Source organism: Anomaloglossus baeobatrachus, chromosome 6, assembly GCF_048569485.1.
Source record: "Anomaloglossus baeobatrachus isolate aAnoBae1 chromosome 6, aAnoBae1.hap1, whole genome shotgun sequence".
Taxonomy (NCBI): domain Eukaryota; kingdom Metazoa; phylum Chordata; class Amphibia; order Anura; family Aromobatidae; genus Anomaloglossus; species Anomaloglossus baeobatrachus.
In genome coordinates this window covers 346,327,694-346,341,394 of record NC_134358.1, presented here as the reverse complement: position 1 = coordinate 346,341,394, position 13,701 = coordinate 346,327,694, and the positions used below count along the sequence as shown (strand labels likewise).

At 52.2% G+C, this 13,701-nt stretch overlaps 1 protein-coding gene across 4 annotated transcripts in view; it reads right to left on the bottom strand.

Annotated features, from left to right (window-relative positions):
• TEX10 (testis expressed 10) overlaps positions 1–1,843 on the bottom strand; it is a 1,039,320-nt gene extending 1,037,477 nt beyond the window's left edge. For all 4 annotated transcript variants that reach the window (XM_075314987.1, XM_075314985.1, XM_075314986.1 and 1 more), the window contains exon 1: positions 1,533–1,843. In XM_075314987.1, coding sequence (XP_075171102.1) covers positions 1,533–1,712 — 180 coding nt within the window. In that variant the 5' untranslated portion in view covers positions 1,713–1,843. The remainder of the gene's footprint in view (positions 1–1,532) is intronic.
• Between the last annotated feature and the right edge of the window lie 11,858 nt (positions 1,844–13,701).

Below are 13,701 nucleotides of genomic sequence, written 5' to 3'. Positions count from 1 at the left end.
AACGCAAGTACATGTGGCACAATCCAGCGCTAATGCAAGTCTATGAGGAAAAAACGCATCCGGCGGCAAAAAAAAACCCACGGATGCGTTTTTCCAGCAAAGCGCCGGCTTGTGCCTGATTGCAAAAAACTGATGTGTGAAAGCAGCCTTAGGGTACTTTCACACTTGCGTGTTTTCCTTCAGTTGCAATCCGCTGTTTTGGAAAACAGCGGAATCCGTTAACGGATTCCGCTGCTTCCCATAGACTTGTATGGACGACGGATTGCGAGTGAAGTACCTGCGTTGCTTCCGCTGGGCGACGCTGCGTTGCTTCCACTGGGCGGAAGGAACGCAGCATGTAACGTTTTTTGAGCGGCGGAATCCTTTGGATTTCGCTGCGCATGCTCTCTATGGCTCCCTGCACTCGGAACCAGGGTACACATCGGGTTACTAAACAATGCGCTTTGCCTAGTTACCCGATATTTACCCTGGCTACGGGTGCAAGGAGCCAGCGCTAAGTGGTGTACGCTGGTAACCAAGGTAAATATCGGGTAACCAAGCAAAGTGCTTTGCTTAGTTACCCAATATTTACCCTGGCTACATGTGCAGGGAGCCCAACACTTCCCCGCTCGGCTCCGCCCCCTCCCGCAGTCCGCATGTACACACGCACACACACTTACCTGTCCCTAGCCATGCAGTCCCCGGCACTAACAGGTTCAGGTGGGCACATTTCATGGTCCACAACAATGCCTGAACCTGTTTGCAAGAATAGGTTCTATTCAGTCAGTAATTGACAGGCTATTATGTATAATGGCTAAAGAGCAAACTGTCAATCACAGTTTATGGAGCAGGGAAAATAATATAGAATACAATAGGCAGGCTTCTGTGCCTACTGTACTATTTGATTGCTCCTATTCGCCAAACAGTACAATATGTGTTTCATTAGAGGTCCGTGGAATAATTTCCAATTACATTGACATTTTAATTATAAAGACATTTCTGCTTTAATGATTTTGTCCTATTTTTACTTTAACCCGAATAGTACAGATTACAAAAAATATTTTTACAAAAATAAGAAGATAAAAATAGAGGCCAAATCTTAACTCCTACTCAGATCTCAGTCTCCCAGATTACTGACTGGGTAAATTCAATGCATCTGTGTGGTCTGGTGTTTCATTCTATTCTTGCCTTAATACCATATATTCAGTATACTGGGTTTTTCCACTTTAGCGTGGTCTGCCAACTGATATTGAAACGGATCCCATATATTTCTATGGAAGCATGCGTTATGTTGGATTGGTTTCCGCAATGGATCGCATACAGACATCTAAATATCACCATGTACAGCAAATAGGCACACATCAGTTGTGTCCAGCTTAAGCGGCTGAAATAAAACAGATAAATAAAAGCTTTAACTAAAGGTGCGCTTGGGAGACAGCACTGCCTGCAGCCATTGCATCCGGCTACTAATAATGCCAACAGTTGTGAGCAATGATGGCAGCAATGAGTGGGCCCTACATGAGGGAGGAATCAGTATGTAGACAGAGGTGTACCGTGATCGTCAGCTTCCTTCTGCTGCTGGGGAGCAGCGAATCTTCTCGCAGCTGCTCGCTAAGGCGAATGGATTTGATCCTACATTTGGCGTCCGTAACATTATCCGCTCGTGGTCTTTTCTTTCCAACCTTCAGTTTAACTTTATGAAACTCCTCCTGCCGTTTTCTTTTATTCCCCATGGCAGAACTAAAAGTTAATGCGGACAATCTCTTCAGAAAGAAATGGCGCGACAACAAGCAGCTGCCGCGGCCGTTAGTACGCACAGCTCCTTTCAATCGCGTCTCCACGCAGCATCACCCGCTCATTTAGATCGAGCCTTCTATTTCCGGGTCAAGAAAACTACTTCCTGCTATGCAGTACGGTAAGCGCAGAGGGACAATGTGACCTTTGTTCCACTTGTGTTTTGCAGGGATGAGTGCAATCCGATAAAACATCGGATTGCATTCGCACCAGTGCAAAATTATGGGACTAGGTTTGCTCACCGTATCCATTGCAGATAGTTTAGTACTGTGGTGACTAGAATGGAGGTGCTGGAGCGAGGTCTTCAAAAAAATCAACTCCAATGTAGATAGTTCATCACTGATGACTTTTTGTAATATAAAAATTACACCCAGCGCTGATTTTGCCAGAATTTGACTTTTTCTTTATATTCACCAGTCCTGGCTGCAGCTCAACCATTTTTAAGTGTGTTAAAGAAGTTGTCCAGTTACCAAAACTGATTTTTTTTTTCTGATAAATCTTGCTAATATGTGCCCCTCAACACATCTATTATGTTTTTTCAGCAAAATTACCTTTTATTGTGCACCAGCAGCACACGGTCATTGCTGGCTCCAGCTCTGATGGGGTTAATCTCTCCTCTGACTTCCTGTGTTCAGTTCCTACAAGTCCCAGAATTCTTTGTGGCTCTAGGGCGGTGTCTGGCTTATCTAACACACCCATTGTGTCTAATACACCCACTCTGCTCCCACCCAAACCCTCCTCCCTGCCTCTTCCCAGTGGATGCACTGAGATCAATCATACAGAGACAGCAGCAGCTCTACACAGCCAGGGGAAGAAAGTGTGTGTGCACGTATATACAGTGTATGTGTATGCGTATATACAGTGTGTGTGCGTATATACAGTGTGTGTGCGTATATACAGTGTGTGTGTATATACAGTGTGTGTGTGTGTGTGTATATACAGTGTGTGTATATACTGTGTGTGCGTATATACAGTGTGTGTGTATATACAGTTTGTGTGTATATACAGTGTGTGTGCGCGTATATACAGTGTGTGTGTGTATATACAGTGTGTGTGTGAGTGTGTATGTGTGTGTGTATGTCATACTCACCTGTCTGCAGGGTCCCGGTGCCATGCCTGCTTCCAGCCCCTGTCTCGGTAGCGCCGCTTCGGCTGTGTGCAGTCTCCCCGGGGCACGTACGAAGCTTGCAGGACCTGGCGGTGGATCACCTGATGCAGTCACCTGACGCATCAGCTGATCGATTCTCGTGGTGTCGCCGGCTTTTTCGCGCCCGGCCGGCTATCAGCTGATCCTGCCGTCAGGGGACTTCATCAGCTGAATACCGGCAGCTCCTGCAGTGATGGGCCAGGATCAGACTCCGCTGCAGGAGCTGCCGGTAATCAGCACATAAGTGAGTATTTATTTATTTATTTATTTATTTTTGCACTGATGCTTCAGCTGATTGTATAATCGGCTTTTATACAATCAGCTGATGTGTCATGTGATTCACGTAGTTTAACCTGACACATCATCTGATCGCTTTGCCTTCCAGCAAAACCGATCAGATGATATTGGATCCTGATTGGACGGCGCGGGACCCTAACCCAGGATTACTGCGGAGGGGGGTTTATTTCAATAAAGATGGAGTCACTAATTGTGTTGTGTTTTATTTCTAATAAAAATATTTTTCTGTGTGTTGTTTTTTTTTTTATCATTACTAGAAATTCATGGTGGCCATGTCTAATATTGGTGTGACACCATGAATTTCGGGCTTAGGGCTAGCTGATAATATACAGCTAGCCCTAACTCCATTATTACCCAGCTAGCCACCCGGCATCAGGGCAGCTGGAAGAGTTGGATACAGCGCCAGAAGATGGCGCTTCTATGAAAGCGCCATTTTCTGGGGTGGCTGCGGACTGCAATTCGCAGTGGGGGTGCCCAGAAAGCATGGGCACCCTGCACTGTGGATTCCAATCCCCAGCTGCCTAGTTGTACCCGGCTGGACACTAAAATTAGGCGAAGCTTACGTCATTTTTTTTTTAAATTATTTCATGAAATTCATGAAATAATTAAAAAAAAAAAGGGCTTCTCTATATTTTTGGTTCCCAGCCGGGTACAAATAGGCAGCTGGGGTTTGGGGGCAGCCTGTACCTGCCTGCTGTACCCGGCTAGCATACAAAAATATGGCGAAGCCCACGTCATTTTTTTTTTTCTTTTTGGGTAAAAAACTGCATACAGTCCTGGATGGAGGATGCTGAGCCTTGTAGTTCTGCAGCTGCTGTCTGCTCTCCTGCATACAATGAACATTTTGAATAAGGAAATGACATCAGACCTTTTTTTTTTTTTCATCAACAATCTTTAATGGCATTGTGCACTGATTAAAAATGCAGTGAGCAAAAACGCAGCAAAAAAGGCACCAAATCGCGGCAAAAACGTGACATGCAGCACCGCAGGTGACAGAGCAGAGCAAGTTGGTGACATGTTCTGCTCTGACACATAGTGTGCTGCATGTCACTGTATCCACTCTGGGACTTGTTGTGCAGGTGACCGGATGATACATGTCACTAACTTGCTCCACTCTGTGACTTCTGCTGCATTGTTCCAACTGTATACACTCTCACCTGAACAAGTCTCAGAGTGGGGCAGTTAGTGACATGTATCATCCGGTCACCTGCACAACAAGTCCCAGAGTGGTGAAAGATAGTGACATGCAGCACACTATGTGTCAGAGCAGAGCAAGTCACTGTCTCCACTCTGGGACTTGTTGTGCAGGTGACCGGATGATACATGTCACTAACTGCCCCACTCTGTGATTTCTGCTGCATAGTACCAACTGTATACACTCTCACCTGCACAACAAGTAGCATCCGGTCACCTGCACAACAAGTGCCAGAGTGGAGAAAGATAGTGACATGCAGCACACTATGTGTCAGAGCAGAGCATGTCACTGTCTCCACTCCGCTGACCTCACAGCCCGTACACGCTGCGATGGATGCAGGGGGACACAGAACAAGTAATCGGCCGACACTTGAGTCATCTGATTGCTTGGGATGAATTGAGCAGTAAAATGCTCTGGTGCTCGATGGGCGAAGCCCATGCCGATTTTTTTTTTAAAAAAATTCATTAAAAATAAAAAAACAAAAAAATCACATTGTTTGTGGGCTCCCGCTGCATTTTCTATTGCTAAGGGTAACCAAAGCAGCTACTGGCTGCTAGCCCCCGCTGCTTGGTGTTACTTTCACTGGCAATAGAAATGCAGGGAAGCATTTTTTTTTTTTATAAAGGTTTTTCCCTGAAAACGTTTTTAAGAAAATGACGTGGGCTTCGCCATATTTTTGTATGCTAGCCAGGTACAGCAGGCAGCTACGGGCTTCCCCCAACCCCCAGCTGCCTAGTTGTACCCGGCTGAGAACCAAAAATATAGAGAAGCCCTTTTTTCTCATGAATTTCATGAAATAATTAAAAAAAAAAAAAAAAAAATGATGTGGGCTTCACCAAATTTTTGAGTCCAGCCAGGTACAAGTAGGCAGCTGGGGATTGGAATCCACAGTGCAGGGTGCCCAAACTTTCTGGGGCCCCCACTGCGAATTGCAGTCCACAGCTGCCCCAGAAAATGGCGCTTTCATAGAAGCGCCATCTTCAGGCGCTGTATCCAACTCTTCCAGTGGCCCTGGTGGCAGGTGGCACGCTGGGTAATAAGGGGTTAATACCAGCTATGTTTTACCAGCTGGTATAAAGCCCGAGATTCTTAATGTCAGGCCAAGTTTAACCTGGCCATTAAGAATCTCCAACAAAGGGTTTAAAAAAAAAAAAGACATCACACAGAGAAAAATACTTTATTAGAAATAAATACACAGACACAGTAGGGACTCCATGTTTATTACTCCCTCTCACCCCTCCACGATGGAGAGATTTCTGTACTGACCATGCCAGGAGAGAGCGAGGAAAAGAGAGCGAGCGGGGGGGGAGAAGAGAGCGAGCGGGGGGGGAAAAGAGAGCGAGCGGGGGGGGAAAAGAGAGCGAGCGGGGGGGGAAAAGAGAGCGAGCGGGGGGGAAAAGAGAGCGAGCGGGGGGGAAAAGAGAGCGAGCGGGGGGGAGAAGAGAGCGAGCGGGGGGGAGAAGAGAGCGAGCGGGGGGGAGAAGAGAGCGAGCGGGGGGGAGAAGAGAGCGAGCGGGGGGGAGAAGAGAGCGAGCGGGGGGGAGAAGAGAGCGAGCGGGGGGGAGAAGAGAGAGAGAGGGGGGGAGAAGAGAGAGAGAGGGGGGGAGAAGAGAGAGAGAGGGGGGGAGAAGAGAGAGAGAGGGGGGGGAGAAGAGAGAGAGAGGGGGGGAGAAGAGAGAGAGAGGGGGGGAGAAGAGAGAGAGAGGGGGGGAGAAGAGAGAGAGAGGGGGGGAGAAGAGAGAGAGAGGGGGGGAGAAGAGAGAGAGAGGGGGGGGAGAAGAGAGAGAGAGGGGGGGGAGAAGAGAGAGAGAGGGGGGGAGAAGAGAGAGAGAGGGGGGGGAGAAGAGAGAGAGAGGGGGGGGAGAAGAGAGAGAGAGGGGGGGGAGAAGAGAGAGAGAGGGGGGGGAGAAGAGAGAGAGAGGGGGGGGAGAAGAGAGAGAGAGGGGGGGGAGAAGAGAGAGAGAGGGGGGGGAGAAGAGAGAGAGAGGGGGGGGAGAAGAGAGAGAGAGGGGGGGGAGAAGAGAGAGAGAGGGGGGGGAGAAGAGAGAGAGAGGGGGGGGAGAAGAGAGAGAGAGGGGGGGGGAGAAGAGAGAGAGAGGGGGGGGAGAAGAGAGAGAGAGGGGGGGGAGAAGAGAGAGAGAGGGGGGGGAGAAGAGAGAGAGAGGGGGGGGAGAAGAGAGAGAGAGGGGGGGGAGAAGAGAGAGAGAGGGGGGGGAGAAGAGAGAGAGAGGGGGGGGGAGAAGAGAGAGAGAGGGGGGGGAGAAGAGAGAGAGAGGGGGGGGAGAAGAGAGAGAGAGGGGGGGGAGAAGAGAGAGAGAGGGGGGGGAGAAGAGAGAGAGAGGGGGGGAGAAGAGAGAGAGAGGGGGGGGAGAAGAGAGAGAGAGGGGGGGGAGAAGAGAGAGAGAGGGGGGGGAGAAGAGAGAGAGAGGGGGGGGAGAAGAGAGAGAGAGGGGGGGGAGAAGAGAGAGAGAGGGGGGGGAGAAGAGAGAGAGAGGGGGGGGAGAAGAGAGAGAGAGGGGGGGGAGAAGAGAGAGAGAGGGGGGGGAGAAGAGAGAGAGAGGGGGGGGAGAAGAGAGAGAGAGGGGGGGGAGAAGAGAGAGAGAGGGGGGGGAGAAGAGAGAGAGAGGGGGGGGAGAAGAGAGAGAGAGGGGGGGGAGAAGAGAGAGAGGGGGGGGAGAAGAGAGAGAGGGGGGGGAGAAGAGAGAGAGGGGGGGGAGAAGAGAGAGAGAGGGGGGGAGAAGAGAGAGAGAGAGGGGGGGAGAAGAGAGAGAGAGAGGGGGGGAGAAGAGAGAGAGAGAGGGGGGGAGAAGAGAGAGAGAGGGGGGGAGAAGAGAGAGAGAGAGGGGGGGAGAAGAGAGAGAGAGAGGGGGGGAGAAGAGAGAGAGAGGGGGGGAGAAGAGAGAGGGGGGGAGAAGAGAGAGAGGGGGGGGAGAAGAGAGAGAGGGGGGGAGAAGAGAGAGAGGGGGGGGAGAAGAGAGAGAGGGGGGGGAGAAGAGAGAGAGGGGGGGGAGAAGAGAGAGAGGGGGGGGGAGAAGAGAGAGAGGGGGGGGAGAAGAGAGAGAGGGGGGGAGAAGAGAGAGAGAGGGGGGGGGAGAAGAGAGAGAGGGGGGGGGAGAAGAGAGAGAGGGGGGGGGAGAAGAGAGAGAGGGGGGGAGAAGAGAGAGAGGGGGGGAGAAGAGAGAGAGGGGGGGGAGAAGAGAGAGAGGGGGGGGAGAAGAGAGAGAGGGGGGGGAGAAGAGAGAGAGGGGGGGAGAAGAGAGAGAGGGGGGGGGAGAAGAGAGAGAGGGGGGGGAGAAGAGAGAGAGGGGGGGGAGAAGAGAGAGAGGGGGGGGAGAAGAGAGAGAGGGGGGGGAGAAGAGAGAGAGGGGGGGAGAAGAGAGAGAGGGGGGGGAGAAGAGAGAGAGGGGGGGGAGAAGAGAGAGAGGGGGGAGAAGAGAGAGGGGGGGGAGAAGAGAGAGGGGGGGGAGAAGAGAGAGGGGGGGGGAGAAGAGAGAGAGGGGGGGGAGAAGAGAGAGAGGGGGAGAAGAGAGAGGGGGAGAAGAGAGAGAGGGGGAGAAGAGAGAGGGGGAGAAGAGAGAGCGGGGAGAAGAGAGAAAGGGGGCGAAGAGAGAGGGAGGGGGGGAGAAGAGAGAGAGGGGGGAGAAGAGAGAGAGAGAGGGGGGGAGAAGAGAGAGAGAGGGGGGGAGAAGAGAGAGAGAGAGGGGGGAGAAGAGAGAGAGAGGGGGGAGAAGAGAGAGAGAGGGGGAGAAGAGAGAGAGAGAGGGCAGAAGAGAGAGAGGGGGAGAAGAGAGCGAGAGGGGGGGGAGAGAGAGAGAGAGGGGGGGGAGAAGAGAGAGAGGGGGGAGAAGAGAGAGGGGGGGGAGAAGAGAGAGGGGGGGGGAGAAGAGAGAGAGGGGGGGGGGAGAAGAGAGAGAGGGGGAGAAGAGAGAGGGGGAGAAGAGAGAGAGGGGGAGAAGAGAGAAAGGGGGCGAAGAGAGAGGGAGGGGGGGAGAAGAGAGAGAGGGGGGAGAAGAGAGAGAGAGAGGGGGGGAGAAGAGAGAGAGAGGGGGGGAGAAGAGAGAGAGAGAGGGGGGAGAAGAGAGAGAGAGGGGGGAGAAGAGAGAGAGAGGGGGAGAAGAGAGAGAGAGGGGGAGAAGAGAGAGAGAGAGGGCAGAAGAGAGAGAGGGGGAGAAGAGAGCGAGAGGGGGGGGAGAAGAGAGCGAGAGGGGGGGGGGAAGAGAGCGAGGGGGGAAGAAGAGAGCGAGGGGGGGGAGAAGAGAGCGAGGGGGGGGAGAAGAGAGCGAGGGGGGGAGAAGAGAGAGAGGGGGGGAGAAGAGAGAGAGGGGGGGAGAAGAGAGGGAGGGGGGGAGAAGAGAGGGAGGGGGGGAGAAGAGAGGGAAAGGGGGAGAGGGAGGGGGGGGAGAGAGAGGGAGGGGGGGAGAGAGAGGGAGGGGGGGGGAGGAGGGGGAAGAGAGAGTGGGGGAGAAGAGAGAGAGTGGGGGAGAAGAGAGAGAGTGGGGGAGAAGAGAGAGGGGGGAGACGAGAGAGAGGGGGGGGAGAAGAGAGAGAGGGGGGAGAAGAGAGAGAGGGGGGAGAAGAGAGCGAGCGGGGGGGAGAAGAGAGAGAGAGGGGGGGAGAAGAGAGCGAGCGGGGGGAGAGAAGAGAGAGAGGGGGGGAGAGAAGAGAGAGAGGGGGGGAGAGAAGAGAGAGAGGGGGGAGAGAGAGGGGGGGAGAGAGAGGGGGGGAGAAGAGAGAGAGGGGGGGAGAAGAGAGAGAGGGGGGGAGAAGAGAGAGAGGGGGGAGAAGAGAGAGAGGGGGGCGAAGAGAGAGAGGGGGGGAGAAGAGAGAGAGGGGGGGGAGAAGAGAGAGAGGGGGGGAGAAGAGAGAGAGGGGGGGGAGAAGAGAGAGAGGGGGAGAAGAGAGAGGGGGAGAAGAGAGAGCGGGGGAGAAGAGAGAGAGGGGGCGAAGAGAGAAAGGGGGCGAAGAGAGAGGGAGGGGGGGAGAAGAGAGAGAGGGGGGAGAAGAGAGAGAGAGGGGGGGGAGAAGAGAGCGAGCGGGGGGGAGAAGAGAGAGAGAGGGGGGGAGAATAGAGCGAGCGGGGGGGAGAAGAGAGCGAGGGGGGGGAGAAGAGAGCGAGGGGGGGGGAGAAGAGAGAGAGGGGGGGAGAAGAGAGAGAGGGGGGAGAAGAGAGAGAGGGGGGGAGAAGAGAGAGAGGGGGGGAGAAGAGAGGGAGGGGGGGGAGAGGGAGGGGGGGAGAGAGCGAGGGGGGGGAGAAGAGAGCGAGGGGGGGGAGAAGAGAGCGAGGGGGGGGAGAAGAGAGCGAGGGGGGAGAAGAGAGAGAGGGGGGGAGAAGAGAGAGAGGGGGGAGAAGAGAGAGAGGGGGAGAAGAGAGAGAGGGGGGAGGGAGGGGGGAGAGAGGGAGGGGGGAGAGAGGGAGGGGGGGGAGAAGAGAGCGAGGGGGGAGAAGAGAGCGAGGGGGGGAGAAGAGAGCGAGGGGGGGAGAAGAGAGCGAGGGGGGAGAAGAGAGAGAGGGGGGGAGAAGAGAGAGAGGGGGGGAGAAGAGAGAGAGGGGGGAGAAGAGAGAGAGGGGGGGAGAAGAGAGAGAGGGGGGGGGAGAAGAGAGAGAGGGGGGGAGAAGAGAGGGGGGGAGAGAGGGAGGGGGGGAGAGGGAGGGGGGGAGAAGAGAGAGAGGGGGGAGAAGAGAGTGGGGAAAGAAGAGGGGGGGCAGAGGTGCTCTGTCACCAACTGTCTCCACTCTGTGACTTGTGGTGCAGGTGACAGAGTGCAGACAGTTGGTCCCATGCAGCAGGACAGATGGCAGAGCACAGCGGTGACATGCCTGTCAGTGTCTTGCTGCGTCCTGCTGTGCTGCTGGGAGGAGCAGATGATCACACTGCCCGACACCGGCCGCTCTCCTGACATCGCAGCAGAGCGGGCGGGTGGACAGTGTGATCACATACTTACGTGCAGGGGGGGATTTAGCTGAAGACCCCCCCTGCACTGCACACTGGCGCCCCGTGCCTCACCATCTGCAGGACGCTTTGCCGGCTCCACACTGACGTCCTCCGGATCCTCCCCTCGATGCTGAGCTGTGACGTGCGGTAGTCACCGCCCACAGCCCTGTCACTCAATCTGAGTGGCGCCGGCATCCTGTGACGTACCCGTCTTGTTTGAGAGCCCGGAAATGCCGGGACGTCAGAGGATGCCGGCGGCCACAGCTCCAGGGGGTCATGTGACAGGCACTGAGCGTGCAGCATAGCGCCGCTCAGTGCCAGAAATGGAAATACAAGCCAATGGAGAAAATACCTAGAATTGTAAATAGAACTTCGACAGAAAATAAAAAAAATGGGTGAACCACCCCTTTAAGTTTAGCAGGGAGAGACATAACAGAGTTCATCACAATTTACAACACAGAAATGACATAAATTACAGGACATACTAAAAAGAATGAAAAAAAGGAATGAACAAAAATGAACATAATAACGTGTTGTTTCCATAGAGATAAATAGGTTTCTTAGACATCATAGAGATGGAATGAACATGGAATATATGTAGATAATAGGGAAATGTACAAATATCCCATAAAAACAGGTGTATATTTTATTCCCTGAGCTTCTTAGGTGGAGAATGAACATGGAATATATGTAGATAATAGAAAAATGTACACATATACCACACAAACAAGTGTATATTTTATTCCCTGAGCTTCTCAACATGGAATGTATGTAGATAATAGGGAAAATCCCACAAATCCCATATAAACAGATGTATATTTTATTCCCTGAGCTTCTTAGGTGGGGAATGAACATGTAATATATGTAGATAATAGGGAAATGTCTACATATCCCATAAAAATAGGTGTATATTTTATCCCCTGACCTTCTTTGGTGGGGAATGAACATGGAATATATGTAGATAATAGGGAAATGCCCACAAATACCATATAAGCAGATGTATATTTTAATCCCTGAGCTTCTTAGGTGGGGAATGAACATGTAATATATGTAGATAATAAAGAAATGTACACATATTCCATATAATCAGGTGTAAATGTGGCGCCCCTGCCCTGGTCAGGCACCACTGAGTACTGCACCCATGCTGGGGGCAGTGCAATACAGGTAATCCAGAAGGCTGACCTAGGTGTGACTACATAGGCGCATAGTAATCAGGTCTCACACATCTACCTTTGGGAGGACCCCTGGGGAATCCAGGAGGGGGCGTGGCCTCCATCTCCACTCAAGGGGTGTGGTAGAGAGCCTGGTTGCTAGGTGGCGTAGGCAGGCACAGTGGGGAAAGAGGAAGTAGAGAGGAGAGAGGAGTCTGGAAGTGGAGCTCAGAGAGAGCAGACGTGCAGAACCCACGAGTGAGCCAGTTTAGTGTGCAGCCCAGGGAGAGCAGTCGCAGTAAGAAGACCCTGGAGTTGGGGCACTTGAACAGCGTCCGCGCAGTGACTACCGACGGGGGAGATCGGTCACCTGGTAGTGCCACCCGAAATCCACCCAAGGCTAGAGAGAGCAAAGTGGTGGCAGAGTAAGGGGACTGCCAGGAAGGTACCAGGCACACAAGGGTAACAGGTCCCAGTGCAGATATAGATTCACCTTTCTTCTGCCAAACCTGCCAGAGGGGGCACTTCAGACCCTCAAGACAACACTACAGAGTCTGCAGCCACGTAGCAAAGAGAGGGCCCATAGTTCACAGGAGGCAAGCAGCCGGAGTGACCTGGTACAGGCTACAAGCAAAAGGACCGAAACGAGGGTAGAACAAGCAGCAGCAACTTCCCTGGGTTACCCCCGTAGGGACTTCAAGTCGGGGTCACCACAAACACAAAAGGGCTAAGGAAGGCGAGTTGGTAGTCACCCTCATCAGCCAGCTGGAAGGATATCTGGTTCCAGCCTGGTTCATCCCAGCTACGCCCGGGTTCCTCACCCTGCCACCTAATGTGAGTAAAACCCCTGAAAGACTTTCTGCTTGTGCGTGTGAGTCATTCTGCGACTTTTGGTGCCACACACTTACACAGGGCCCTGGGGCTTGCCTCACTCTCGGGAGGCCACTACAACTGACTGCACCCACCATCAGCCCCAAGCACCCCTTAATCTGCAGTGGCGGTCCCCACTGACAGCAATACCGAGAGTGGCGTCACAACAATCCTAAGAGAAGATTCCCTACCTGTGACCAGACCGTCCCGCCACGTGGAGTCCCTGAAGGTAATGCACCGACACAACACCTGTGGGGCTTCACATATATTTTATTCCCTGAGCTTAGGTGGGGAATGAACATGGAATATACGGTATGTAGATAATAGGGAAATGTCCACAAATCCCATATAAACCGTTGTATATTTTATTCCCTGTGTAAAGGGCGCTTTACACGCTATAATATATCTTACGATGTGTCGGCGGAGTCACGTAAGTGACGCACATCTGGCATCATAAGTTACATTGTAGCATGTAACAGCTACATGCGATTGCGATTGAACGGTAAAACGTTCATCGCATGCACGTCGTTCATTTCCTAAAAATTGAACGTCAGGTTGTTCATCGTACCCGGGGTAGCACACATCGCAGTGTGTGACACCCCGGGAACGATGAACAGATCTTACCTACGTCCTGCGGCTCCCGCCGGCAATGCAGAAGTAAGGAGGTGGGCGGGATGTTTACATCCGCTTATCTCTGCCCCTCCACTTCTATTGGCCGGCTGCCGCGTGACATCGATGTGACGCCGAACGTCCCTCCCACTCCAGGAAGTGGATGTTTGCTGCCCACATCGAGGTCGTATGGACAGGTAAGTACGTGTGACGGGGGCTTATTCGTTTGTGCGACACGTTCAACAAATTGAACGTGCCACACATACGATGGGGCGGATACGATCGCATACGATATCGTATGCTTAATTGCAAGGTGTAAAGCAGGCTTTAGATAAGTGGAAAATGAACATGGAATATATGTAGATAATATGGAAATGTTGACATATAGCACACAAACAAGTGTATATTTTATTCCCTGAGCTTCTTAGGTGGGGAATGAACATGGAATATATATAGATAATAGGAAAATGTCCACAAATACCATAAAAACAGGTGTATATTTTATTTTCTGCGTTAGATAGGTGGGGAATGAACATGAAATATAGGTAGATAATAGAGAAATGTACACATAATCCATATAAACAAATGTATATTTTATTCCCTGTGTTAGATAGGTGAGGAATGAACAACAAATATTTATACTGTACATAATAGGGAAATGTCCACAAATCTCATAAAAACAGGTGTATATTTTATTCCCTAAGCTTCTTAGGTGGGGAATGAACA